Source organism: Sinohyriopsis cumingii, chromosome 13 (assembly GCF_028554795.1).
Source record: "Sinohyriopsis cumingii isolate HCF-2022 chromosome 13, ASM2855479v2, whole genome shotgun sequence".
Classification (NCBI taxonomy): domain Eukaryota; kingdom Metazoa; phylum Mollusca; class Bivalvia; order Unionida; family Unionidae; genus Sinohyriopsis; species Sinohyriopsis cumingii.
In genome coordinates this window covers 24825077-24852717 of record NC_142973.1, presented here as the reverse complement: position 1 = coordinate 24852717, position 27641 = coordinate 24825077, and the positions used below count along the sequence as shown (strand labels likewise).

Here is a 27641-nt window from a genome sequence, read left to right as displayed (position 1 = left end):
TATTTAGGTCAGTTATCTCGAACTGTACCATTCAAGGTCACCAATCCTTCGCTTCTAACATGATATGGTCATAATATGCTGAAAAACCGACGGAGGAGGATTCTCGCGGACGTCTTCTATACAGAATTTTCTGTGGAATCGGTAAAATTATACTGCAAACGATTGGGCCAGTACGTATTAGTAGGAATTGATTATATACCTCAGTAGAACCGTCATAGCCTTATTCTTCCTGGTCGAAACTATTCCTACTGGTCGAAACAAAACGAAAGTATTCCATAATGGCGGCAAGACGACAGGAATGTAGTATTTGTATGGATTGTTTTAAGAATCCTAAGTTAATATCATGCCACCATAGTTTTTGTTACAAGTGTCTGGATGATTATGTTCAGGTTAACATCCGCAACGGTCGATTTAACTGCCCCATTTGCAGGAAAAGTGTAGAATTGCCTGAGGGTGGGGTGTCGGCTCTTCAAAGTAACTTTTACATCGACATTGATGCCGGTGATACATTTGCCTGTGATATATGTGGTCCGAAAAACGTGGCATGCAGTAGATGCTTAGACTGCGAAGAGAATTTGTGCAAGTCATGTTGTTATGTCCACGAAAAATCGAAAGCGTTAAGACATCACAAAATAAGTGATCTGGGAACACTAGATTCCGAAACGAAAGGCAAATTTCGACAGCGTATATTTTGTGATCAACATCCAGATGATGAAATCAGGCTCTTGTGCAGAGACTGTCAAGCACTTATTTGTTTCATGTGCAAAGTGGTTAAGCACGAAACTCATGTAACAAAGCCTGTGCCCGATGCTGCAGCTGAAATGAAAAAGACCTTAGAGACCAAATTAAATGAATGTTTAGACCAGCTGAGACGTATCGAGGCTTCTAAGAAAAAGGGAGAGGAGCTGGATAAAAGCATTAATGATGCTGAGCAAGAGGAATTAAAAGCAGTTGACGACCAAGGTTCACAACTGTGCAAAGCCATTGTTCAAGAATTGGAAAAAGTGAAAGCCAGAATAAAACATGTTTACCACGACCTTAGACAGCGTAATGCAGTTTTCACAAGGGACGTGGAAGAGGAATTTAAGTCGTGCTCGAACGCAAAGGACATTGCGCAAACATTAACTTATCAAGGTACAGACATCGATATAATAAAGAAAGGCACTGCCGTTAAGCAGTTGATTTCTGCAGCCATATCAAAGACTGAACAAACACCTAACACGCGGCTGGAGAACAAACTGTTTTCGCCTGCTGAAATGAAGCAATGTGTTCTGATTGCCTTACATGGAATGATGGAAGATTCAGCTGAAGTAAGTATCAATTCTCGTTTGCATAGTTCTGTATCATTAATGATTGCCTCTGATACAATAGGTTGTTATCTCTAGTCAAGACGAAAATAGAAGCTGCATATATATATATATATATATATATATATATATATATATATATATATATATATATATATATATATATATATATATATATATATAATTTGATGCTGAGTTCTGAACTTTGATACTGTACACTGTGTCGAGTGCTGATCGAGGCTTTCAGAAAATACCACATCAATTTCATTCAGTGCAACAATGGCGCTTGTACTTTTTACCTTTCTGAAACGTCACACGCAGTGATGTCAGTTTCTAAAAATAGCCTTTCGGACAAGGCGAACCGGTGTAATGGCATTCAGTGTCCTTTTCCGTGATTTATTGTTCGTATTATTGTTCTTACTGAAAACCATGTACCATGTACCAGACATTAAATTTGTACAACCATGTACCAGACATTAAATTTGTACATCTGAATACAGATGTGCCTTCCAGTATTTTGTTACAGTGGTGCTTAAACCTGCATACTGTATAAATCATATAATCAAATTTGATGAATCTTTCTAGAACACTATAATACACAAATTGCTTGCATTTCATCACCGATAGATACACCCTGAATATTTTGAGATGAAAATTCCAAGGGAACTGCCACCCCCATCCCCACCCCCATTAAATAAAACCGATGAAGTATTCTTATATTTGAGCAGCAGAGAGACTGGGCCCACCAACTATTTCGTTTCAACAGAGCCCCTATCGAAAACATTTCTGATAGAAGGTCTTATTTCACAAAAATAAACCCTCTATTCAGAAAACTATGATAAATAACTCTTCTCTGATGACTAGATGAGTTATTTCAACAAAGATAACTCACTATAAAAATGTTTCTTGACCGGGGTGACGTCGACGAAACACTTGGTGGCCCAGTCTCTCTGCTGCTATCATGTAAAATATTTTAGGATTTCTAGTTAAAAATTGTATCCAACCCAACTCAGTATCGTGTCCGAGGATCATGTAAATTTATCGTCACAAACCCGTGTGGTTTTGCCCGAGCATGACTAAAGAAATTTCTGAATTTATTTATGTCCATGTCACCGCCGCACCAAGTTCGATGAATATTTTGTAACGTGTGTGCGTCAACTCCGTTAAACACCGCGAGAACGTTACAGTTATCTCTGATCACCTTTGGTATTTGTGTATACCGTTGAGTTACATAAATCACATCCACATTTTTGTGCCTACCGCGGGAAAATATCCTGGCAGGATTTGTTTGTTTGTCCAACATGATGTCGTCGTACACGACTAAATTATCAATACTCCCATCGATATCATCGATACTCGGTGCTTCATTGATATCAGTTATAAAATCAATAACATCTTTGTCCTTTATCGATTTTGCACTTTCGTTAAAATCTTTTAACACCTGATAACATCGCTGATCATCCACAGACGGGGCTATCAAATATAATTTATCCCACTTCATCCACCTCATTATCAAATTAAGTAACAACTGTGTCTTACCCGACCCAGATGGGCCTATGATAATCATTCGGATAGAATTTGGTAGCACTGAGTTATGTTTAATTGGCTCTCGTCGCTTTGTCGCAGAAAAGTCAGTGATTTCCATTAGATATATCATAAAATAAATATGAATTTATATTGTGTGAAATGCCGAGCACATACCCCAACTACGGTTACAACAACAATTACAATAAAAAATAATCGACAAGCGCTCACGGGCAAGTGTGAACGATGCGGTATAGCGAAGTTTAGATTTATTAAAAAAAAACGGAGGTGACTCGCCGCCAAGTTAACAGCGCTACCAGGAACACCGTGGGCTAAATACCCAGGAGAAAAACATCTTCCAGGATATAATTACTGTGGTCCAGGAACCCGACTTGATATCAGACTTGATGACCAAGATCAACCAAAACCCGGTGAGTATCCGATAAACGCTATTGATAGGGCGTGTCATGCTCATGATGTAGCTTACCGAAGCAAGGATTTGCAACAGCGCCATCTCGCGGACGTGAAATTAATTCACGCGTTAAATGGCATCCCTGATAAATCTTTCAAAGAAAAGTTAGCATCCTGTTTAATAAAATCCGCAATGAAAGGTAAATTAGCGTTAGGTACTGGTATATAATGGAGTTGATTTATTATTCCCCAAGCGGATACTGGAGAGGTAACGCAGCAATTGATAAACTCGCCAGCGCGGCATCAGTAACACGCGCGGTTGCCAAAAATTGGTTATCCCGACAGGCAATATGGCAAATTTATCTACCGCGCCCTAAACAAATTCACTTCGTGCATTTCGATGTTAGTGTGCCAAATGAGGTTCATCAAGCTGATATATTATTTCTGCCACATGATACTATCCGAAGACGCACATACAAGTACGCGTTAACCATAGTTGATGTTGCCAGTAGATACAAAGATGCGGAACCATTAACAACTAAAACAGCACCTGAGGTTGCTTCTGCGTTTGAAAGAATTTATCGGCGAGGACCTCTGCGATGGCCAAATCTATTACAAGTTGATCCTGGCAAAGAATTTCAAGCAGCAGTATCATCGTTGATGAAACAACATAACGTCACCATACGACGAGGACACACTGAAATTCATCGTGATCAGGCAATTGTTGAGCGATTCAATCGAACACTTGCTGAGCGGTTATTTGGATATCAATACGCGAAAGAATTCATTCAAGATGCGAGATCGCGCGAATGGGTTGCAAGATTACCAAGCGTGATAACTGCGCTAAATAGCGAGATCACCCGAACCACCAACATGAAACCTGCCATCGCGATCACGAAAAAAAATATACCCGTACGACGTGATTCTTCAGCACAGCCGATACTGGGTAATGTTACTGTAAGATATTTATACGAACCAGGTGAACTTGAAGGTGGTAAACGAAGAGCGACTGATCCCATTTGGAGTGTTACCACACATAAGATATCCACCGTGACAAGATCCACTGGCAGACCAGCAATCTATAGATTAGATTCAACTGCTCCTCAACGCGGATTCACACGTGAGCAACTTCAGGTAATTCCCGAGGACACACAATTGCCGCCCAAATCACTGAAGTGACTTAACTAGCGCTGGAGCCTCTACGTCGATTACACTCAAGACAGGTCAACATGACATTATCACGTGTATGACCGCGACTGTTATCTTTTCTGTCTACGGTAAATTGTCTTGAATTTTTATTCGAATACTGCCATAGCATTATACAATTACAGCTCGCACAGTGATTATTCTGCTGTTGTTTCAGCGCAATGACGAAGTCAACATCAAGATCAAAATCGCGACTATTTTTTTTGTCACTCTGTTTGTAACCGGCGAGTTTTTTTCTTATTACATCGCTGTTGTTTTCATTGTTTTTATCAGCGTTTGAATGAAAATCCTTTGGATTTTTCAAGACAATTCTTCGCAGTTGAGATATTCTTCTGACTCTGGACACCGCTAGGTAAACTAAGTTCGACCATTCGATTCGATCATCAACGATCCAGACAGTTGTATCAGAGATAGTCAGTCCTTGAGAACAATGAATGGTCATAGCGTATCCTAGCGTCCACGGAGATTTATTCATCGCTAGTGCATCCTCGACAGCATCGATGTCAACTAGCACAATATCATTCAGTACTAAATTCTGTTTCTCTGTCCCTGACGCAGCATCTCGGCTTTTATTCTCCACGAACCCCATTCATCTCCGCCGCAGAATTTCATTATATCGGTCAGTGATTCTGAATATTTCTTGTCGATGTAAAATGAATCCGTGGCAACTCTGACTGCCATACCAGTATGGTAACGGCCAGGAAATCGATTTACCATTGATAACAAATTTATAGAAACATAAGCCAGCATTGAAGATCTCAAATGTGTGTATTGAGGCGATTCTCCGTCGATATAACTTACAATTGTGCCCAACTTTTTCCCGTCGGACAAGAACACATCCTCCCTGTTACAAAATATGTCTCTGGCAACCGCGTCGGCGATTATAAAATCCAATTCAGCTTCATCGATAATCAACCGCGAGTGATGGATTTTATGATCAAATGCTGCACCCTGAGTAAATTTACCGATTATTCTTCGTCCAAGATCTTTCGCTGTGCTTTCACTGTTTTTGAGTTTAATCTTGAGAATTTCAGGAGCTCCTTCGCGGATAGTATCAATAGGAGTTTCTGTACGTGCTTGTGTCCATTCTTCGATAACTTCATCGAGAGTTACACGTTCTGGTGTTGGTAACCAAACTGATGTCTGCGGTCGATAACATATAATTGCTTCGCTGACGGTCAACGATACCAGCATGCCGCTGTCAAGCATATATCGCAATAACACTATTGGTACCCAGCCCTTTTCACTGAAGTGTCTGCCAAACCAAACATAACAGCACGGATGAAGTCCCGTGGCGAACACAAACGAAGTCACACGAGCAAATCCTGTCAAATCAGCGTCGGGTAAACTGCCGTTTACGGCGACTCGTGTCATCGAGTTCGTGGGATGTCCGAATCGCTTAAAGTATTCGCTGCACTCGCCGTTCCCGAGAAAGCTTCCTGGGTAGCAGGCAATCATATCCACGGAAATCATATCCCGGTAGTCATATCGGGTATTCCACAACCCGCCATGACCATACTCGACACAACTTAATTGTATATCCGAAAGAAACTGACTTCGGGTTGGTCTCCACGAATTTCTTTCTCTGGCGGCGTGAGCGGCAACACTTGGAACTGTACAACAATTAACCAATAACTGCTCATCGCTAGCATTTTTCATATACGTTTTTGCGAGTTTTTTCATTTCCTGGTGCAACGATTCCGTCCGGTATAATTCTCCGTTGGGTCTCACAAATTGATCATAGTCGCCATCTTCAGAGCTCCTAAATAACCACACCGACACAGGATCGGTTTTACTCAGCGCATAAATAACCTCGTATATGTTTCCGCGATAAAACTTGACAACACGATCTCGTGGGAATATTGTAACCGCATCAGTCCACGCGTGCGAATTATGATCAGTAATTTCAATCGGTGTTCCTGACTTTTTATAATGCTTCGAATTATATAATATTTCCCCGGTTAGTGTTTTTACTGTTATTGAACATTTTAATTTACTTGATAGCACAGCAACATCATTTATTGTTGCCCCGGTATTCTTAACCGATTCACCCCATGATGTTATTTTTTCACGTCGCAAATCGGTTAAACCGTTTCCTTGTTTTGCGTTTTTAAAATGTTCCATTACTCGCTCGGCTACACAATTCAGCGCCAACGACGCAGTCATTCGCATCGGGGTGAGTTTATCAATTTTTGTTTTTTTTACCGGGTATATTCCATAAATGACTGCGGTTACAGGATACGATCGAGCGTAATATGGTATATCAATCCCGGTCAGCATTCCTGGTTTACAGCCACTACTTAACAGAGCGGTCTTTCCGTTAGCAAGAACAGGGTCAAGTTTGTCACGGATAATCCACTCATCGGAATCTACTTTGGAAAGTGCTTGCACTTTCACGAGAAATTTTATTCTGAAAAAATATTTCTTTTTACGTTGATGAAAATCAATATAATCAATAATTGTTTTTGCTCGGGCATCAGTCATTGTAGCATCGATGATGACCTCATCACCGAAGAAGAGTTCGTCAATGATATTGACTGAGTCAACGTCGCGGATAATTTTAGATGTTGACCATACATGAGATGCGCCGTCGTCGTGGAATTCCTTTTTACCCTCGTTGATAATATTAAACAGATCAGTTAGATGCCGTCGTCGTGGATCCGGGTTTAGCCTGTCAAGATCGAATCTACCGGTGCCAACTGCGGATAATTTCGAAAACTCTTCCATATTATATTTAAGACAAATATTTAAATAAAAAATATTGTATATACAATGAACAACTGCAAGTGGTTAAAGGTTGGATCTGTAACAGTCTGTGGTAAGTCCTGCAGAAAGGAATTCTGCGGTGAACACATACAGAGCATCAAACGAGGAAGCACAGGACCTATTCGTTGCCTGCGATGTGGCATTGGTGTCAGAGGTAAAACACAATTATGTGCGGGATGCGGGGGGAAACGATACCGTGAACTCAAGCGATATTACAATAAAAAAAATAACGGAGACGCGCTAAAATCCGAAAGTGATTATATAACTAGGTTTTCAGACAAATTATAAATTAGACAAATACATGAAGTATATATGAGCCAAGAATTTGTCTCACATCCAACCATTAAAAATTATGAAGCATCTCGCGAGGGAATAGTTAGAAATAGCAGTTTGAAAAAACCAGTTGGTGTTGTTGATAATGCTGGTTATGTTAGATTTACTGTTGGGAGAAAGAAGTATCTTAATCACAAGTTTGTGTTCGAGTGTTTCCGTGGAGAGATCAAAGACGGTCTTGTAATTGATCACATTGATGGTAATAAACTTAATAATAATTTATCCAATTTGAGGGTTGTGACGCAGAGTGAAAATTGTAGGGCTGGGAATACTGGGGGCAAGAGAGAGTCTAGGGCAGTTATATCTATAAATTTAAATACAAAGGAAGAAATAGCATTTCGCTCAATGACCTCAACTGGCAAGTATTTCGGTATTTGTGCACCCTCAGTACGAAAAGTCGCAGAAAAAATAACCAAATCAGCTCGGTCAAAAAAGCATAATAATCAGAAAATTGTTTTTCATTATTGTTAGGTAATTTACTATAATCCGAGGATTTTACAAACGGAGATAACTCTGCAACGACTGTGTGAAAATCCTTCGTCGTTGAAGTCAATTATTTCCCCGCTGTCACCTTGACAGTAGCGCTATAACACTCTACAGGTAACAGCAGACGATTTTCTGCACAAGGAAGTAAATAACTTCCCTTGACACTATCAAGGTGACAGCGCAAGAATGATTTTATCCCTTGATGAAATCAAGGTAAACTCGTATTTATCTTTTTTTCCACAGACAATATTGCTATTTTATTACACTTGTTCGGTTTATGGTTCATCTGTATTTTTCACACGATTATTATTTAAGAAAATACGTTTTAAACAAATCACGCTGAGCTATTTCTGAACTTTCGGGTATCAGTCAGTTTATATACAATATCGTCCTGATACCATATTGGGGTTTCGAAACCCAACGAAGTTGCACAACTTTCTCCGTTATCGCCCCGTTCTGGGGCTAACCTTTTACCCCAAAATAGGGTTGATTTCCGGGTGGGTGTGCAACTTGTTGGATGTAGAATATAACCCCGCATCTGTCTGTGTTGTCTATATGTTTGTACCGTCCTAGGATAAGTTATATGTTTGTGCCGTCTTAAGATAAGTTATATGTTTGTACCGTCTTAAGATAAGCTAGAATTAAGTTATATGTTTGTACCGTCCTAGGATAAGTTATATATACAATTGTAACTGCTGTAAATAGCTTCTACTGCTGTAAATATTGTACATACTATATGTTTGTGCCGTCCCTAGGATAAGTTAGAATTAAGTACTAGGATAAGTTATGTGTTATGTGTTGTCCCCATATGAGCCTTGCCAGCATATCAAATGGTAAGCTAGGAGGTTCACAAATGGGGAATGTCTCGTCGTTCGCAAACACACCTTCTGGGCTTTTGGCAGTTTAGGAGCTCATATGGGGGTAGTGTTTCCGCTCCCTCCTGAGTTTGGTAGCCTATCATATGATAAGCTAGAAGCTCAAGGAGATGTGATGTTTTTTTATTTTAAATATATAAAAATATATATAAATATGAATCAAGAAAATATCAATAATGTGATTGATGCTATTAAAAAATTAGAAAAACAAGGTTTTAAAATATTACTAAATGTTGAAACTATTCTGTCAGATTTTGAATTATTATACGAAGCTAAATGCGCAGGGCGTTATATTCTTCCTGCTCAATATCGATTCATAAAGATGATCCAAAATAATTTGTATAAATCACTGGCCAGCGTAGCGGAGACACAAATAAATGAATTTGTTCCACTGTCTCGTGCAATCGAAGAGATCAGGCTGGCACTGGCAGCTGAGTATGAAACAAAGAAGATAATTAATAATCGGGTCAGAAAATTAAAGCATTGTATGTCCGCTGAAAATCCAGAGAATTGAGAAAGCAATGATAGCTTTGTCACGGATGACGAAGTCATTCACCTTGACGAAGTCAAGGGGAAGTAAATACCTCACCTTGATTGCATTACTTGGAAGTGAAATCGAAAGTAAAAAAAAGTAATTTTTTTTTTACTGTGTAAATTATGCAACTGTCCGAATTCGTTGGTTTTCATAGCAAAACCTCTATCAAATCGAGGAAAATGGACAATTTCTCTGATTTTTACTAGCAAATACCCCTATGAATCTGTGACTTTGGTCTGTTTTGTTAATTTTTACTAGCAATTACCCCTATGAATCTGTGACTTTGGTCTGTTTTGTTAAGTTTTACTAGCAAATACCCCTATGAATCTATGACTTTGGTCTGTTGCAGAAAAATACTATAAGAAAAAATAAAATCCCGCAGGAAAAATAATTATTATAGTATTTTTTTTGCAACTGTCTGATTTCGTTGGTTTTTACTAGCAAATACCCCTATGAATCTGTGACTTTGGTCTGTTTTGTTAATTTTTACTAGCAAATACCCCTATGAATCTGTGACTTTGGTCTGTTTTGTTAATTTTTACTAGCAAATACCCCTATGAATCTGTGACTCTGGTCTGTTTTGTTAATTTTTACTAGAAAATACCCTATGAAAATCAGCGAAATTGTCAGTGGTAAAAATATATATATATAAAGTAAAATATTTTCAAAGGATTTTCACTGCAGTATTTTATCGAGATGATCCCGTGAAATGCACGAGTGAACAACATTGAGGATTTGGTCTGCGTCACAATTAATCATCGTGATATTGTTTTCGCGGAATTGCTTCAGCTGAAAATCTGTCAGTAAAAAATCATCATTGCCGTACTTATCGATGATTATTTTAACAACGCCCGGTAAATGATTTCCGGTAAATATTTTTCGGATGAATTCTTCAAGTGCGCGCTTGTCAACGATGGAACATTTCACGTGCTGATACATACTATTATTTTCGCGTTCATTTAATATAATTTATTACGACAGTGCTGTCGCTGATGGTGATGTCTCTAGCGTTTCCCACAGTGCTATCATCGGAATCACTTTGTGATTCACAATCACTTTGTGTTTCACTGTCAGAGAGATCTTCATCACTGACAACAAAATCACTGTCGTCGGAAACATATTGTGTTTCTACGCTAGCGTCAGAACTGTCAGAGAGATTTTCATCATCATCATCTTACTTCTGGTAATCGAAGATTTTTTGGACATTATTATATGATATTATTAATTGAAAGTCTTAAGATTTCACCAGCAGATTAATGCTAACCGTCTCGCCACGTAGGTCCAAAAGCCTACCCTTTTGGTCAGTGACTTTAAAATTCATCCTTGTCAGCGTTGGACTTAAACACCGCAGAAATACTGGATTGATTGGCTCTTGCACAATCAAAAATCCAGGTGGTTCTCTAGGAGTAAATGAATACAATGTAAAACCCTGCTGGGCTTGATTTGATGTTGTCATGTCTATGTTGTAACTGTCATCAATTCCGTCACACATAAGATTGACCGCGACGACATCAGTGATATTTACTATGCCTGGAGAAATATGTCTGCCATCTCTTGCTGTGGAATTATCGTGTCCAAGAATAGTTGGCGGTGGCAATATTCGCTTGTACTGGTCAAGTATGTCATCGAAATACTCATCGATGATATCAGTGACGTGTTTTCGTAGCGTGGCCGGGGAAACGTATCCTGGAAATTTATAATTCGGTAGCTCAGCTTCGGTCAGCGAGTACTTATTTAGAAATATTTGTTTATGGGGGGAGTCACTCCTAATTATTGCTCGAATCATTCGCCCGTTATAATATTCCATATCGTAGGCAATATAATTTAATGTCTCAATTTGTTTAATAATTTCTTTGCGTGAACCTGTTACATCGGAAAGATGTTCTTGGAATCGTTGCCGTAGATGCGCTAGTTGTGCTTGGTACACCACATTAATAATTTCAAGAAATTTAGTAATTTCGCTTGGAGTAACACTAAATCCCTTACTTCCTCCCTCCCCATATATTGTATGAGTAAAATGCAACTTAATATCGCTGCCATCTTCAAGGGGGGGGGGGGGGAATCCAGCTAAAAAATATTGCTCTTTCTAGATCATCCAGTTGTTCTTTGTATGACGGTATAAATTCGTAATATGCCTGCGTGTCAGTTACGTAATTAGACTTTTTGGGTGCAGGTGGTGTTGGTGGTGTCAGTGGTGGATTTTCAGGCCATCCTAATACTGTTCTGATTGAACTGTTATAAATGTCCACGTGGTAACCCGGTGTTGAGATTTCAGCGATCGTGGACAGCGTTGGCTCGTGTGCTATTATGCTGATCTTTGATTCTTTTCCGGTGATACGTTTTATTTGACGCTGTATTTCTTTGTTGATTTCTTCTATCTGATAACTCCCAGTGGGTAACACAATGACGTTCCAATCTGGAGTATCGGCACTGGGTTTATTCTGATACGAAAATACAAATGAATTATTTGGCAACTGTCCGTGAAATGATGTCGACCTGATGTTGGGCCAACTGTGATATACTCGTAATTGTGCCAGCGCGATTTCGCTTACTGGAATTGCAGTTGGAAAATTAATATTAAACTCTGGTTGCGTCGAAGATATTGTTATCATTGATGTTTTTACCGGAGCTGTATTCGCGGCTATCTCTTGAAGTATCTCTGTCATTATTTATCTTCATCGTTTTCAAATTAAGATTCTTTGCTCGCTCGTAATCGTTGTATATGCTAGACATCAGCGTGAATTCGGAGTCGGACAATTTCGAGTAGGCACTGTTGGCCGCGTTGTTTAGCCGCTCATATTCGCGCAGTTTTGTTATCGCGCACGAGGATATTTTTTTCGCAATAATATTAGCAACTCCTGCAATTGTCGTTGATGTTGTAATTGTAATTACAACTGCAGTTGTAATTGCAGCAGTTACTGGTGTCAGCGCTGATAATAGCACACCCGTGGATGCAACTACCGCGGATACCGTGTCTAGCACGGTTACACGCCGTTTGTATTTTTTATTTTTGTTGCGCATCTGTCAATGGCGTTTTTTAGCGTTGACTGCCATTCGCGTACTTGATCATACCGGTATTGCTGAGCGTCTAATGTTGTCGTTGATGCTGATTTCATTTTTATTAGTATTTACGTAACCAATTGAGGTGTTTCTGCGACGAATTCCAAACACCACCAGTAAGATGTTGCGGTTAATTTCCTGTCTGCGGCTTCCAGTATAAATATTACAGTTACAACCCCGGAATATTTGTCAGTGGAATGTCTCCAGGGATATGTTGTGAATATTTCAAATTTAGCGGCGGAAAACACAGACAGTCTATACACGCCAGTGGCTGTTGCTGTATATTTGATAGTATTATTTTGTCGGGACCATGTTGCGAATCCCGATGATACAGTGAATACTATGTTGGTGATATGCCCGGGGGTAACTCCAGTGGGGACTTTAATCAGACTGGTTTTGTTAACGATCTCAGGAAATCCCGCTACGATGTTTTGCTGTGTTTGTTTGATCGTGTTAATGTTATTTTCTATCAACGCAATTTGATCTGAAAAACTTTTTTCTGTTCTGACTACACCTAACCGGTTATTAATCTTGTTGATATCGTTGGCGTTACCGGTAAGATTTGGTATGATTTCAGAAAGTTTCATGTCGATGACTGGAGGAACCCCAAAGAACTTATCAATGGACTCATCAGCTTTTGCGAAGTTTCTTCGAAGTCTTGTAAACGCGCCCACGTGAACATCATACTCTGCCCGCAACGTGGCTAGTTTACCGTCAACGGCGCTAGTGCTTGTGTGGACACTCGTGTCTACATATTGTTTGTTTGCTGCATCTTCGTTCGAGGTTGGATCCGCTAACGCGGTTATTTTGTTGTTGCCGAGATTGAGTTCACCTGTCATTGCGTCGCCGGTCTTCGCTACACGTCCTTCTGCAGCTTTTCGTGCATCATCTCGAAGCGCCGCGATTGATATCGACGAATCTCTGATTCTGCCGCTGTCAGTGAATACAACGATGTTGTCCGTGGTAGCTCCAATAACCCTGCGAATTAGGTCATTCCACTTAATGTTACTGGTTCTTAGCTTGCCGTGCCTGTCCTGAAAAATAACAACCTCATCTGGGTCTATCCCGGTTAACGTTAAAAGATTATCAATTTCATCTTTGGTCGCATACGCTGATAAATCGATATCTTTTTTTTCTTCCTTGGTTCTGCTTGATCTTCCGTAAATATCAACCATTATCAATTATGGGGTTGTTTAAATTTGGAAATCACATATGTGGTGTATTCATGCACGACTTTGTGCGGATGAGTTTTTGGGTATTTTGTTATCGCGGAAAGAACGTTTAAAACCTCCTGACCACAAATGGGAGGATCAATCAGTGTTTGTGTTGGTAACGTTGACTGCCAAACTGGAATGTTGGAAAATCTCTGGACGTACCTGAAAAACTCAACTGGCAGTGCTAGCCCGTACGAATCAAAATAGACAATTCCACGTGGATCGATCGCGTAAGCAACCCAGTGAGTTCCAGGACCTTCCTTGTTGTCGAGATTAATAATACCGGTTTCTGGATTATTCGGTCGTGCTGGTAATTCATCTCGCATAAAGACGCCTCTGAAATTCTTTATACGTAATTGTTTAACAGCATCAAGCAAATCAAAATTGCTCGCTGGAAGAGTTTTTAAAACCGTTTTGGGTACCATGATGCCGGAGTTCCTGGGAGTCTTAGTCCGCGGCCTGTTTGTTTTTCTTAACATTATTGCAGAACTACCTAAGCCGGCCCGACTTATTGCATCAGTAGCAGCAGCAGCGATCGCTGGTATAAGTGATCTTGTTCTAGCAGCAGTGATCGCTGGCATAAGTGATCTTGTTCTAGCAGCAAGCAATGGTCCTGCTAGGAATGGTGCTAATATATTTCCTCCTTGTTTGTTATATCCTTTTCCGACTGCTTTCTTAAGTGCCATTCCTGCTGCGGTTCCAACTGCACCTAACGCTGCTGCTTTTGCTACTGCTAGTGCTGCTGCGGCGATTATTCCCGGTATTGCTGCGAGAAGTGGAAATATTCCACCGGATTTAATCATGTCACGGACAGCTGTGGCAGTAAAATCAAGTCTGACTCCGCTTCCTGATACTCTTGCGCGGTTGATTTGATTAAGCTGTGTTTGAGTAACCGATAATTTATTTTGACCACCACTAAGTTGTCCGTGTTTAAGTGTTATTGACGTTCCTGACGCTGATGCTTGTTTTGATTTTAGTTTGTTGATCTGACCAGGGGTCAGAGCGACGTTAGCGTGATGATATGACATTTTATTTATCAGAGATTGATCTAATTGGTATGTTTTTGAAAACTACATATTTTTGGAAAACTTATAGGTTTTCTACTGGGGCATCGATGACTCTCATTCGGCCGCAAACACCTTCAAGTAACATTGCCTTATCCGAAAGTATGACCGCGACGGCTCTGTAATTAGCTATAGCTCCTCTATTCACGGTAGCCCTGAAGTGAATATCAACGACAGACTGTCTGGTTAGATCAAGATGCTCCAGCGAGAAGTAATAGATTGGATAATGAGATATAAAATCCAATTGTGATATTTGCAAACCAGTGTCGATGTTTAGGTCGCGCGCTAGATATTTCGTCAATCGTTGATATGCACGTGCAACATGGTTGTTATCAAAATTTAGCATTATGTTCTCGGATGGTTCCTGATGTCCGTTTATTCTCAGAGAAACGTCAGTGATACCAAGTTTATCGAATATCATATGCGGATGTGTTTGATCATTTAATCGTGCATTATCTTGAAGAGCAATGAAAATATGTCGCGGCGCTGCAACTCCCTGCTGTGATGCTATATGCCAGGTAAATAAACCGTTAACGGTACTTTGAGTACTATCTGTGGTTGTTGTAAGCCACGATAGCAGCGTTTTGCCACCTTGATCCATAAAAGAAAGCAGTCGCTGTTCTTCGGCAATTGCAGGGGTCATTACCGGCATCCACAGTGATAGTTTTGTTATGTTTACCTTACCAGCGTCATTAGCACCAGCACCAGCTTCTCGCCATAGCGCATCATTGTCGTTGTTTTTTCTAACAAGCGTGACCGTATGTTTTGCTCCAAAAATTACCTTTCTGACATCTCTGCAAAATCCAAAGATATGAGACAGCGGAATCGCACAAGAAAAATTTCTACTATTTCCGCTGAACATTAATTTACGCGTGTCGAAACCCAGGTTATATTCAGGGTTGTGGCTGTGTGGCATCAAAAATGCAGCACCTGGTCTTGCTATAGCTCCAGCTGGCTGTGGATCAGCTGCAGTATCACGCGGCACTTGTACATAACGAAATTGATCTGGATTAGGATGATTAGAAGTGTCCTTGGCAAACATCATTGATGGACCAGCTGATCTTGTATAATCATCAGAATATCTTGCCAGACCAATTATTGTTGTAGCAACATCGACATCCTTCTGAATTGGTTCAATATTTTTTCCATCAATGCTGTAGACGGCACTATCAAACAGCGTCATAATTCCGTTATTGACAAAACCGATTTTAAACGCAGCCTGGTAGTCTGTACCATCACCTGATTTTACAATTTCTCCTTCTACTTCAATAAACGCTTCAGCGGGCAGGAAATATCTACTGGTATCTTGAACCTGAAGTTTAATTCGCCCTGGTTTATTTGGTTCTCGTGCGTCATAAGAGTAATACTGATAATCACGCACTGATTCATTTTTGAGAACCGGTTCGTCTATGTTGAATGCTGGGTCGGATTCCTGTTTAAACATTTTATTGTAAAAGTTATCGTCTAAAACGAAGACCACTTCCTGCGATCAAACTTGTGTTTATTTGTTTAGGAATTTCATTGACTAGCGCGGCTAGCTTTTGATTTGCGGCTTCATTTATTACTTTGCTGACATTTGCTGGCATGTCTGCGGTGGCTGGTAATTTTACCGGTGGAGGCGGACCCCGTTTGGGTCTGCGTATCAGTCGTGCTAGTCTATCCTTGACTGCCGTGAATACTTTACCGGCAGCGCTACCAGCAGCGCCAATAGCTTTATCTTTAATAACATCAATGGCTTTCATGCCTAATTGTTTTGCGATCGGTATTGCTTTAGGTGCAATTCTCGCAAATAAATCCTTAACAACATCGCCGAATCCGTTTCCATAAGTCATCCTGTATACTGGTAGTCGTGAATTTACCACCCTGACCATGACTGGTCTGCGATGAGAATTGTGTACTATCCTGGCAACTTTCAGTCGTGGCGACTTTCAGTCGCTATCGACGAGTTCATCAATAAGTTCTCGATAGATATAAGAATCCATGATGCCGCCGCGAAATAGTCGCTGACAGATATCAGCCGCTTCATTAATTATTTCCGGAGAGTTATTTCCGGCACGTTTTCCTCCGATGAGAACTTCTAGCCGTGATACATCATTGAGAACATTATCAGGACAAGTAATGTGACCACCGAGACCACTACCGGATGTTTCTTTAGGTTCATAAAGCATCCCAAGATCTTCAATAATATCTTTTTCTGGAGTCGAAGGTCTTGGCGGTGAATAGGGAGGTGGTAAAGGTCCTTGTCGTCTACGTTTGGCAAGTTCCTTTATTGCATCTATGAGTTTTGGGTACCCGGAATCGACCTTTTTTTTGTTGTAGTATACACGATACGCCCATTTAACAAAATTGTCATTAGACGTGGACTTATATTTCTCGTTTAAAATTTTTTTTTGTTATGTAAACCAGTTAATATCACTTCAGGTAATTTTTCTTCTGGTGTGTTTTTAAGGATTTTAATAAAACCCGGATCAAATTTTGCAGTTAGTTCAACAATTTCCTTTGCTGCTTTGGGTGCAGCAGCTTCAGCGGTGGGTGGAGGTTGATCTACAACGGGTGGAGGTTGAGCTGCAGCGATATCAGTTGGAAGATCTCGTAAAATCTTTTTTGTTTGTTTGGTTCTTCTAGCAATCTTTTCAGCCTGCGTAGCGGTTTGTTTAAGTTTGGAAGAATACCTTCATCCCCCAGTAAAGCTTCTTTGGTGACCGCCGCAGCCTTCTCAGTAGCTGTTGTAACGGGTTTAAATAATTCTTCTGCACCTGTTGCAAATTCAACTTGTGCTTGCTGCCGTGCTTGTAATTTTTCTCTGACACTATCACGAACAGGAAGAAATTTTTTTATTGCTTCTAGTCGCTCTCGAGCTAGTCTAGCAGAATGTGTTTCTCCGATGTTGGCCATTATTGTTAACTTAAATTTTTAATTCACAACAGAAATCCTAAAATATTTTACATAGCTAGCAGCAAAGAGACTGGGCCACCAAGTGTTTCGTCGACGTCACCCCGGTCAAGAAACATTTTTATAGTGAGTTATCTTTGTTGAAATAACTCATCTAGTCATAAGAGAAGAGTTATTTATCATAGTTTTCTGAATAGAGGGTTTATTTTTGTGAAATAAGACCTTCTATCAGAAATGTTTTCGATAGGGGCTCTGTTGAAACGAAATAGTTGGTGGGCCCAGTCTCTCTGCTGCTATTTGATTCATGTTTTAACATACACACAGAGAGGGATGTATGTAGGAAAGTGACTACTTCTTATGTTTTGTTTAGCGCACAAAATTACACTCTGCTTAGCTGATGTGATATTATGCATGTAGAATCTAGAAATGTTTAATATGTATTCCATAAGTTTAAAAGCAATGTATCGATGTTGTTGGGGGTGGGTGGGTGTATTATGCATTAGTGATTTTATTAACCTTTTCTGATTCCGATGTGTTAATCGGTAACAAAGCTAAGACAAGAAGAGAGAAAACTGATATGTTTATTTCAATGTCCGTTTTACAAACAAATCCTAATTCTGAATGATAGTTTAGAACATAAGAATAGATCATGTTCATTAGAGTTATGTTGTTGAAGAGAACAATACTGGTTGATTATATTTATACTACGTGAATAATAAATTTCCTTAATTAAAGGATATATACAGTTACATTTTTCATGAGAACTGCCAGCACACCCCCCCATTAAATAATGTCAGTGAAGTATTCTTATAAGTGATTCATGTTTTAAATAGAGAGGGGTGTACATAGTAAGTGAACATTTCTTACATTTTGTTTAGCGCATAAAATTACACTCTGCTTATTTGATGTGATATGCTTGTATACTATAGAAATGTTGCATAGATATTCCATATATTTAAAAACAATGCATCAGTGTGTGTTTTGGGGTATTATTTGTTTGTTTGTTTTGTTGGTATTATGCGTTAGTGATTTTATTAACCTTTTCTGATTCTGATGTGTTAATCTGTAACAAAGTTAAGAAAAGAAGAGAGTAAATTTATTTTAACTGTTTTACAAACAAATCGTAATTTTGAATGACCGTTTAGAACAAATAAGAATACATTATGTTCGTCAGAGTTATGGTGTAGAAAAGAGCAGGACTGGTTGATTATATTTATACTACGTGGGTAATACATTTTCTTAATTAAAAGATATATACAATTAAATTTTGTCGGGAGGTATAATTTTCTGCATGTATTCATGAAAACAACAACACAAAAACTGCTGTCCCTAATGACAACATCCAACCTTGAAATATTTTACATATTTTACACACAAATACTAACTGAAAAGAAAACAAAGTAGATATAAATAAATATTATTGGTTTCAACACATTCATTTGGGACATACATACATACATACATACATACATACATACATACATACCGCTCAGGTGGCCTAGTGGTTAGAGCGTCCGTCTCGGATGCGGAAGGTCGTGGGTTCGATCCCCGGCCGAGTCATACAAAGGACTTATAAAAATGGTACTAACTGGCGCTCAGCATTAAAAGGTTAGTGTTAGGACTGGTCGGTCCCAGTGTCAGGATAACATGACATTGAGGGACATCATGCTACATGTCTGCTCCATGATGCCCCAGTGCTAGGCATCACTATAAACTGCCACACTGCAGACATCGTAGCGATATGACTGAATATCTCCACCTCTATTACTACTATCTCTTTTGAGACCGAATCAGCGAAGTCTATTTCACGTTTCTAATAGTATATGTATTATATCCTTTCAGGAAGAAAGAAATAAAAAAGAAAGAGTAAGTATTACTATGGCTGCTTTGTGTTTAAAGTTAAATATTATGCATTCAATACAATTTATAGTTTGACGCACACATTTACTACAAACTATTCGTCGAATTTAACGCAACGTTTTCGACGACTACAAGGTTATTCACTTTTTTCTTATTTAGGATATTTACCTCTCCTACAGATTAATTAGCTTATCCTACTTTCTTTGTTTACTTTCAACGCATAGCATGAGTCAAACACCACCTGAGTAATAGTGTAATATGGGTCGAAATCTATACAACGAATTTAAATTAGTATTACAAGATCAAAATGAGAGTAGAAGGTGTAGATTATATCTCGAGTTTCCTTACTATTACTGTAGTAACAAGCATTGTGTCCACAGTATTGCTCAGAAAGGTGTGGCACTCCAGAGTTCCAAAAATATGCGAAACTCATGTATGTGATGTCTGTATCCCTATGCAAGTCAATGATGTGAGATAGATTTAGATAAATTACACTAATTTAACAATAAATTTATATATTTACAAATTACCGATTTTCATGCATGGAAACCCACCAGCCTGTGTTTTTGTCTGATGTCGGTTCTCTCTCTGTGTGCATATATATCGACAATGGGAAATTAACATGGGAATCTATTTTGGGTCAGTCTAGGGACAAGGGGTATTTAACATGGGGAATAGATCGTGGGACTGTCTAGGGACAATGGGAAATTTAACATGGGGAATAGATCGTGGGACTGTCTAGGGACAATGGGAAATTTAACATTACGAAAACCCCTGTGGGATATAGCCTCAAGGGAATCTAACATGGAAAAAAGTCTTGGGCAACTCTAGCCTCAAGGGGAATTTAACATATGGAAATTGAACATGGTGGGTCTGTATAGCGTCAAGGGGAATTGAACATGGTGGGACTGTCTAGGGACAATGATGGTCGAGGGTCAAACACAACAGAGACAGAGACATACATACACTAGTACAAGCGTGAGATTTATATATAAAGCATTACCAAGACCTGAAATCTTGCTGGGGTGTTCAAAAATTTGCATAATTGTAATGATGCTATAAATAGCTATAATCACGGAAATGCTCAACGACAAAATGGATGTGACTAAAAGTAACGCTAAAATGACGAAATTGTCCCAGAATTTAAAGGAAAATTAACATATACCCCAAAATAAGGTTACAATGGTTTAGACTAAAATGGATAAAATTAGTAACTACTTACAATAGCAACTTGTGTGACGATCGTGGATAAATACCTATGTATCTATTTATAGCTATAATCAGCTAAAATTCCTATGAAATCCCACTATCTATTTATACTACAACTTGTGGGTTATTCCTTTGGAAAACCCCACTATCTTTTTATAGCCTCAGCTTGAGTGACGTTCCTGTTTATGAACTCTAGTACATATGTATAGCTACAACCTGTGGAAATCCCCAAGTCCATATTTATAGTCTCGAAATTGCCAGCGTCAGTGACGTCACTGTACTGAACACTAGGGGATAAATGTCAACAGTGTTGCAAGTGGCTGACCTGAATACACGCTACTGCAGGTAGGTAGGTAGAGCATATCTGATAGGGATAAAGTGAGTTTTATAGGGACAAACAGAGACCAATACACACACACACACACACACACACACAACGTACGCGCGCAGACACACGCACACACACATACACACACACACACACTAATATACTATCAACACAGAAGGGAGATAATACAAACCCCAAATAAACTATCCACACAAACGTACGCGAACGCATACAAACCCCAAATATACTATCCACACAATGTCGCTAACGCGTACAAATCCCAAATATACTATCCACACAAACGTACGCGAACGCATACAAGCCCCAAATATACTATCCACACAAACCTACGCAAACGCATGCAAACCCCAAATATACTATCCACACAACGTCGCTAACGCATACAAACCCCAAAATATACTATCCATACAAACGTACGCGAACGCATACAAACCCCAAATATACTTCCATACAAACGTACACGAACTCATACAATTCCCAAATATACTATCCACACAACGTCGCTAACGCATACAAACCCCAAATATACTATCCACACAACGTCGCTAACGCATACAAACCCCAAATATACTATCCACACTCGGGAGGAAGAAGAAAGAAAACAACCAAATATACGATCTACACAACGCACTCGAACACAAACACACACACACACACACACACACACACACACACACACACACACACGCACACCACAGAGAGAAGAAGAAGAAAACAATTATACACTATCCACACGGAGTGAAGAAATAACCCTTTATATATACTATCAACAAAGAGTGAAGAAAATAACCCATTATATTCCATCAACACAGAGTGAAGAAGAAAAAGTTTTTTGAAAGCACCTTAGCCCTCACCTGCAATGACCAACTCTGCCAAACACCTACACCCCACCCCCAACACTACAAAACCCATTTAACGCGTTATTTTATGGCATCAGTGTGTGATTTAGGAAACATCAAGACACAAAATGATGGATGAATAGACTGACTATTGTTTACCGACTTGCATGGCTAAAGAGCGTGCGTGAAGGAAAACATCCTTCCATTTCAATTCTAACTAAAACATGATCCAGAGGGATAGAGAGAGGTGAAAGAACACAATTTCATAAAGTGTGAGTAAAAACAAAACACGCCATCCTTATTATACAATGTCAAGACCAAGAGATACTTACGTTTTCTTTCTGGTCTATTCTCTTTTAGAAGGTAGTATAAAATTTCACATCAGGGCCAACGCATCGGCTCACATTGTCAATTTTTCCATTTCCATGTCTTCACTGGCACAAGTTCTTCCTCATCTTCAATTTCTTCTTCTTCTGAATCCCTCTTCTCTTTTTCGTCTTGTTTCTGTTTCTTCTCTTTTCTCTTAGGGCACTCTGAATCCCAGTGTCCTTTCTCCTGACAACGATATTAGGTATCTTGACGTTTGTCTCTCTTTCTTAGACGAAGCAGGTATTCTGGAGACAAATACCCATTTACCTTTGCAGATATAGCATACTTCATCAGCACTTACACACTTTCGTATGACTCTCATCAAATCAACGACCAAAAGAGTAAGTTTGTTTGCTACTTTCGCCTGTGAATTATGCTTTCGTATGACTTTTAGCATATATTTGACCAGCAGGTCGATCTATGCTGACTCTTCCATCTTCTTGATCATTTCAGAGTGGAATGAATACTCTGACGCTAAGACACTCTCCTTATATACAGGGACCTGCTGCGTATGAAACCTAGTCAAATGTAATTTTGCAATAAGATGAAACGATTTCATTGAGAAAGTAAAAGGCAATGACGTGCCGTGTCGCCTCGCACAAGACCTGAAGTGTTAGCTCAGATCTGTGTCAGCAATTTCGAAGACTACATAACTGATCTTTAATCAATGCTCTCCATTTATGCCACAAAACCACGAGTCCTGATTCACGCCAAAAGAAATTTCGTTCGGTCCATAAAAAATAGTATCATATCTGAGAAACGCAAAAACGAACTTCCAGAAAACTGAGAACGACGGCTTACACCTACAACGTGAAATGTATGAGTTCAAGCAGTGCGTAAAACCTAGTCAAATTAAATTTTTATAGTCAAGACGAAACGATCTCTTTTCGAAGAAGAAAGCAGACACCAAGCGACAATGGCGATCAGTGTCACACAACACTTTTCAAAATGTGTATTATTAGAGGTTTGTTCTAGCGATCTGCACGGTTAAATTAAATGTTGATGTATTTTGCAATAAGACGGACACAATTTCCATGGGATCGCCCATGGTACCATTGTTCGTGCATTAGTTTAATTTTTTTAAATATTTCTTTATATATAAATCGCCTATAGGATAGACCCAGTAAAGCATGGCCATTCTCGTCACTGTGTGAATAGCTACTCAAGTCAATTCGAAGTGAACGCGGTAAGAAAATAAGTATAGCCAATGAAATGGCTTACAACGGGTGATGCATTGTTTTGTTCTAGGACTGTGTGGCATAATAATCCCTACGCTCTTGCGTTGTTACCATTACAGTGCAGACAGACTGGAATGTGAACTTACAAGCCCTCTTTGTGTATTGTACCATTTCTTCTTATCACATCAAAATACTGAGCGTCACAGTATTGGTTCGCGTTTTCAAGCTGACCATTTTTTTATATCTTACTTAAACATTTTAACATAAACACTCACACTCACATCGGTAGAGTCAGAACAGACGTGTTACAGTATTGAGGGGCATGCTATCTTTTTTTCTTTTCAAACTAATAAATTTGGGGTTTGTATGAAGTAAAGAACCGAAAGTACAATGAACCTCAAGGATGATGACCCAATCTGTCTGTCTATTGATGCGTGTATTTACTTAAGAAGAAATATGACCTCTAAAACACAAAGAGATACGGCAAGCGTGATTAGAATGAACTCAACGATGTTTTCCTTCACGCCCGTGTAATTTAGAGTTTCAATCCTCTTTCAAGACAAATTTGGTCTCCTTTTGTAGGGCTTGAAATAATAAAAAAAATTGAAAAATCTTAAGCACTTTGCTATAGATAATTTCATCAACAGACTAAACAACATAAATACCGTTACAACACTAGAAAGCCTTAAATCTTCTATCAAAAAGAAATGCATCAAAAAATTAAAGATTAACGATAACTAACCAATGAAACCGAATTTAACAAAGGCAATGACATGTGAAGAAATGTCTCTCACTTTGGAAAGGTAGGCGAATGTAATCCGTCATGCACCATCAACTTGAAAAAATTATAAACAGAGAGAAATCTGAATTCAAAATTCATTTTAAAAAAAAAATTGTTTCGTTTCTTTTTTCTTTTTTGGAACAAATCTAAGCACTAATATAGAGTGGAAAAGAGAAAATGCACATAAAAGCTTTGATATTTCTGACAAAATGAGGGGATATTCCTAACGTTTATAATCACCTATATATGCTTGGACTTGTCTGTGACTTATCCACAAAACAAGATGTACATATTTCCGGTCAAGCTGCAAGTGTGTGCGTGTTTTGGAAAATGGTAAAAATTGGATGTACAATTTTCTCGTGACACTTATAAAGTGAAGAGTCTGTGCAAGTGTCAAAAGCCAAAGTCATATAAGTTTTGTATTTTGTACGGCTTGTAAAGATTTCCACTTAAGAAAATGTGAAGTATCACAAGTTATTATCACAAACAGAAGTGGAACATAGGGTCTTGCAAGAAAGAAAATAACCCAGACTGTTGGTGTCATCAAGAGTGCTAGAGACGGTACCCGAACTTGCTTGCTTGCTTACTTGAATTAAAGTGATTTTCGCTCCAATGGAGCATGTATCACTGGTTTAATCACGCACCGCGTGATTTTTAATTACTCCCGGGGAAGGAAAGAGAGCCTCATCCCCCAGGCTTTTATGTACTCACAGACTACTTTTAAATTTAGCCACTCAAGGTGTAGGACTAACTAGTCCTTAACAACCTGACGGAAAGGCTTTAAACATGAGTGGGAATAGTCTCACCACACACTCATTTTTCTTAGTTGGTTTGAAATGCCTCAGGTGTCAACCCGAGCAGTATGTAAAGCCCGCTACGTTTGGTCGGTAGCGATAACGTCACATTAGGACACATGGGCGTGTGGCAGGTGGAAATCGTTCCACATTCTGCCACGTGTACGATGTCCAAGCGTGGTAAAGGAGGAAAAAAGGTGCTCAGCAAGCCAGCGATGGATGTTAAGTACTCCCCAAAACGCCAGCCCATACCTATTTCAAATCAAGTCCCGTTTTTGGTAATGGACAATAAAAAGTACCAATAATGTGTTTTCCACCTGTGCAATTAGTTCAAATCTAACGAGTCTGTTAAATTTCCTACTTCCTAACGTATCTATCTAATATTAGTACTTAGTATACATAAAAATAATCATGCTGGTTTTATTTAAATTAATATGTCTAAGCGACATATACCAGTTTTGTCACTGTTAGGTTTGACAAATTAAGTTTGTTGCGGTGTTCCAATGGGTCAAGTTTGTTTCGAGAATAGTTTAGTCAAGGAGGGATACCAAGCCAAATATGGTTCCCTATTTAATAAAAGGCAATCTTTTGCAGCCCTAAACAGGGCTGTTTTTTCTGCTAGAAGGTACCACGTCTGTCTTTCGCCCTCACGATCTTTCCCGCACTCCTAGTCTCATGATTCTTGATATCAGGAAATGCGTAGCCATGATGGGCGACAATGTAAGCAGCGGCTTCTACCAGTTGACTGAGGGGGTATCCAGTGTAGGCTTGTCTGTAGAATTGGGGGAGAACTCTGACCCCAAATCCCCATTGAGAAGGTCTTGGTTTAAAGGTGTCTAGAGATTTGTAGGCAACGTATTGTATGGCTCTTATACACTGTCTTGCTTTGTTGACGTCATACAATACTTGATCTAGCCCCATTTCGGTGTACTTCTCAACGAGGGTCAGCGTCCCCCTCCTCCTCCTCAACCGCCTCTATTTCCTCTTCTGGTTCTGATACTAATTCTTCAGTTGAGGTAGATAGTTTCAAATCCGCTGCTGTGATGTCTGTTGCTGTTATTGTTGTTGTGGTGGTTATTTCAGCTGGGATTGCCTGTAGTATCGGAGTGAGAGAAGAACTTAGTGCCTCTGATAACTGAGTCTGAGTTTGCCATACCGTTTGTCTAACATAATTGGCCCTTTGTTTGAGGTAACTTGACCGTGTAACAGCACAAAGTGTTGTTGGGAAACACCTCCATAGAACTGTCACTGGGTAAGGTTAAGTAAAATTGGTTGTTATTGTTCATAATTCCAGTGTTCTGTGACTGTCCGAGGGGTTACTGGAAGTCAGAGGCGTGTCTCCGCCCAAAATGGGGTTGTTGTTGTTGTTGTTAGAGTGGTGACTGACACTGGACGCAAGATTCCCGTTCTTCCCGTTCGAGGAGAATTTCATGAAGGGATTGGGAAGCAGGTAACCGATGCAAATGCTCAGTAAAATCGTGCACAATTGTTTGTCTCCTTGTTGCAAACTCAAATTGGCAATGGCTGCCCCGATGACACAATACACCACGAAGATTTGGCAGAAAAAGACGATTTAGGCACACGTTCTGCACACCACACCCACAAGGGTTGTTTTTGCAAATCTTGCAGAGAAGAACTGGGTGAAGGAGTGATCGCAGTAGCTGAATCTGTGTGAAAGGGCATGATGGTCACTTCTTCTAAAAGAGAATAGACCAGAAAGAAAACGTAAGTATCTCTTGGTCTTGACATTGTATAATAATGATGGCGTGTTTTGTTTTTACTCACACTTTATGAAATTGTGTTCTTTCACCTCTCTCTATCCCTCTGGATCATGTTTTAGTTAGAATTGAAATGGAAGGATGTTTTCCTTCACGCACGCTCTTTAGCCATGCAAGTCGGTAAACAATAGTCAGTCTATTCATCCATCATTTTGTGTCTTGATGTTTCCTAAATCACACACTGATGCCATAAAATAACGCGTTAAATGGGTTTTGTAGTGTTGGGGGTGGGGTGTAGGTGTTTGGCAGAGTTGGTCATTGCAGGTGAGGGCTAAGGTGCTTTCAAAAAACTTTTTCTTCTTCACTCTGTGTTGATGGAATATAATGGGTTATTTTCTTCACTCTTTGTTGATAGTATATATAAAGGGCTATTTCTTCACTCCGTGTGGATAGTGTATAATGGTTTTCTTCTTCTTCTCTCTGTGGTGTGCGTGTGTGTGTGTGTGTGTGTGTGTTCGCGTACGTTGTGTAGATCGTATATTTGGTTGTTTTTTTCTTCTTCCTCCCGAGTGTGGATAGTATATTTGGGGTTTGTATGCGTTAGCGACGTTGTGTGGATAGCATATTTGGGGTTTGTATGCGTTAGCGACGTTGTGTGGATAGCATATTTGGGGTTTGTATGAGTTAGCGACGTTGTGTGGATAGCATATTTGGGGTTTGTATGCGTTAGCGACGTTGTGTGGATAGTATATTTGGGAATTGTATGCGTTCGGGTACGTTTGTATGGAAAGTATATTTGGGGTTTGTATGCGTTCGCGTACGTTTGTATGGATAGTATATTTTGGGGTTTGTATGCGTTAGCGACGTTGTG

General features: G+C 39.5%; 1 protein-coding gene across 1 annotated transcript in view; it reads left to right on the top strand.

Moving 5' to 3' along the window:
• Positions 1–42: 42 nt before the first annotated feature.
• The window catches only part of LOC149785074 (uncharacterized), a 116519-nt gene continuing 88920 nt past the window's right edge, over positions 43–27641 (top strand). The window contains exons 1-2 of the mRNA XM_089978803.1: positions 43–1310; positions 19516–19539. Coding sequence (XP_089834929.1) covers positions 279–1310; positions 19516–19539 — 1056 coding nt within the window. The 5' untranslated portion in view covers positions 43–278. The remainder of the gene's footprint in view (positions 1311–19515; positions 19540–27641) is intronic.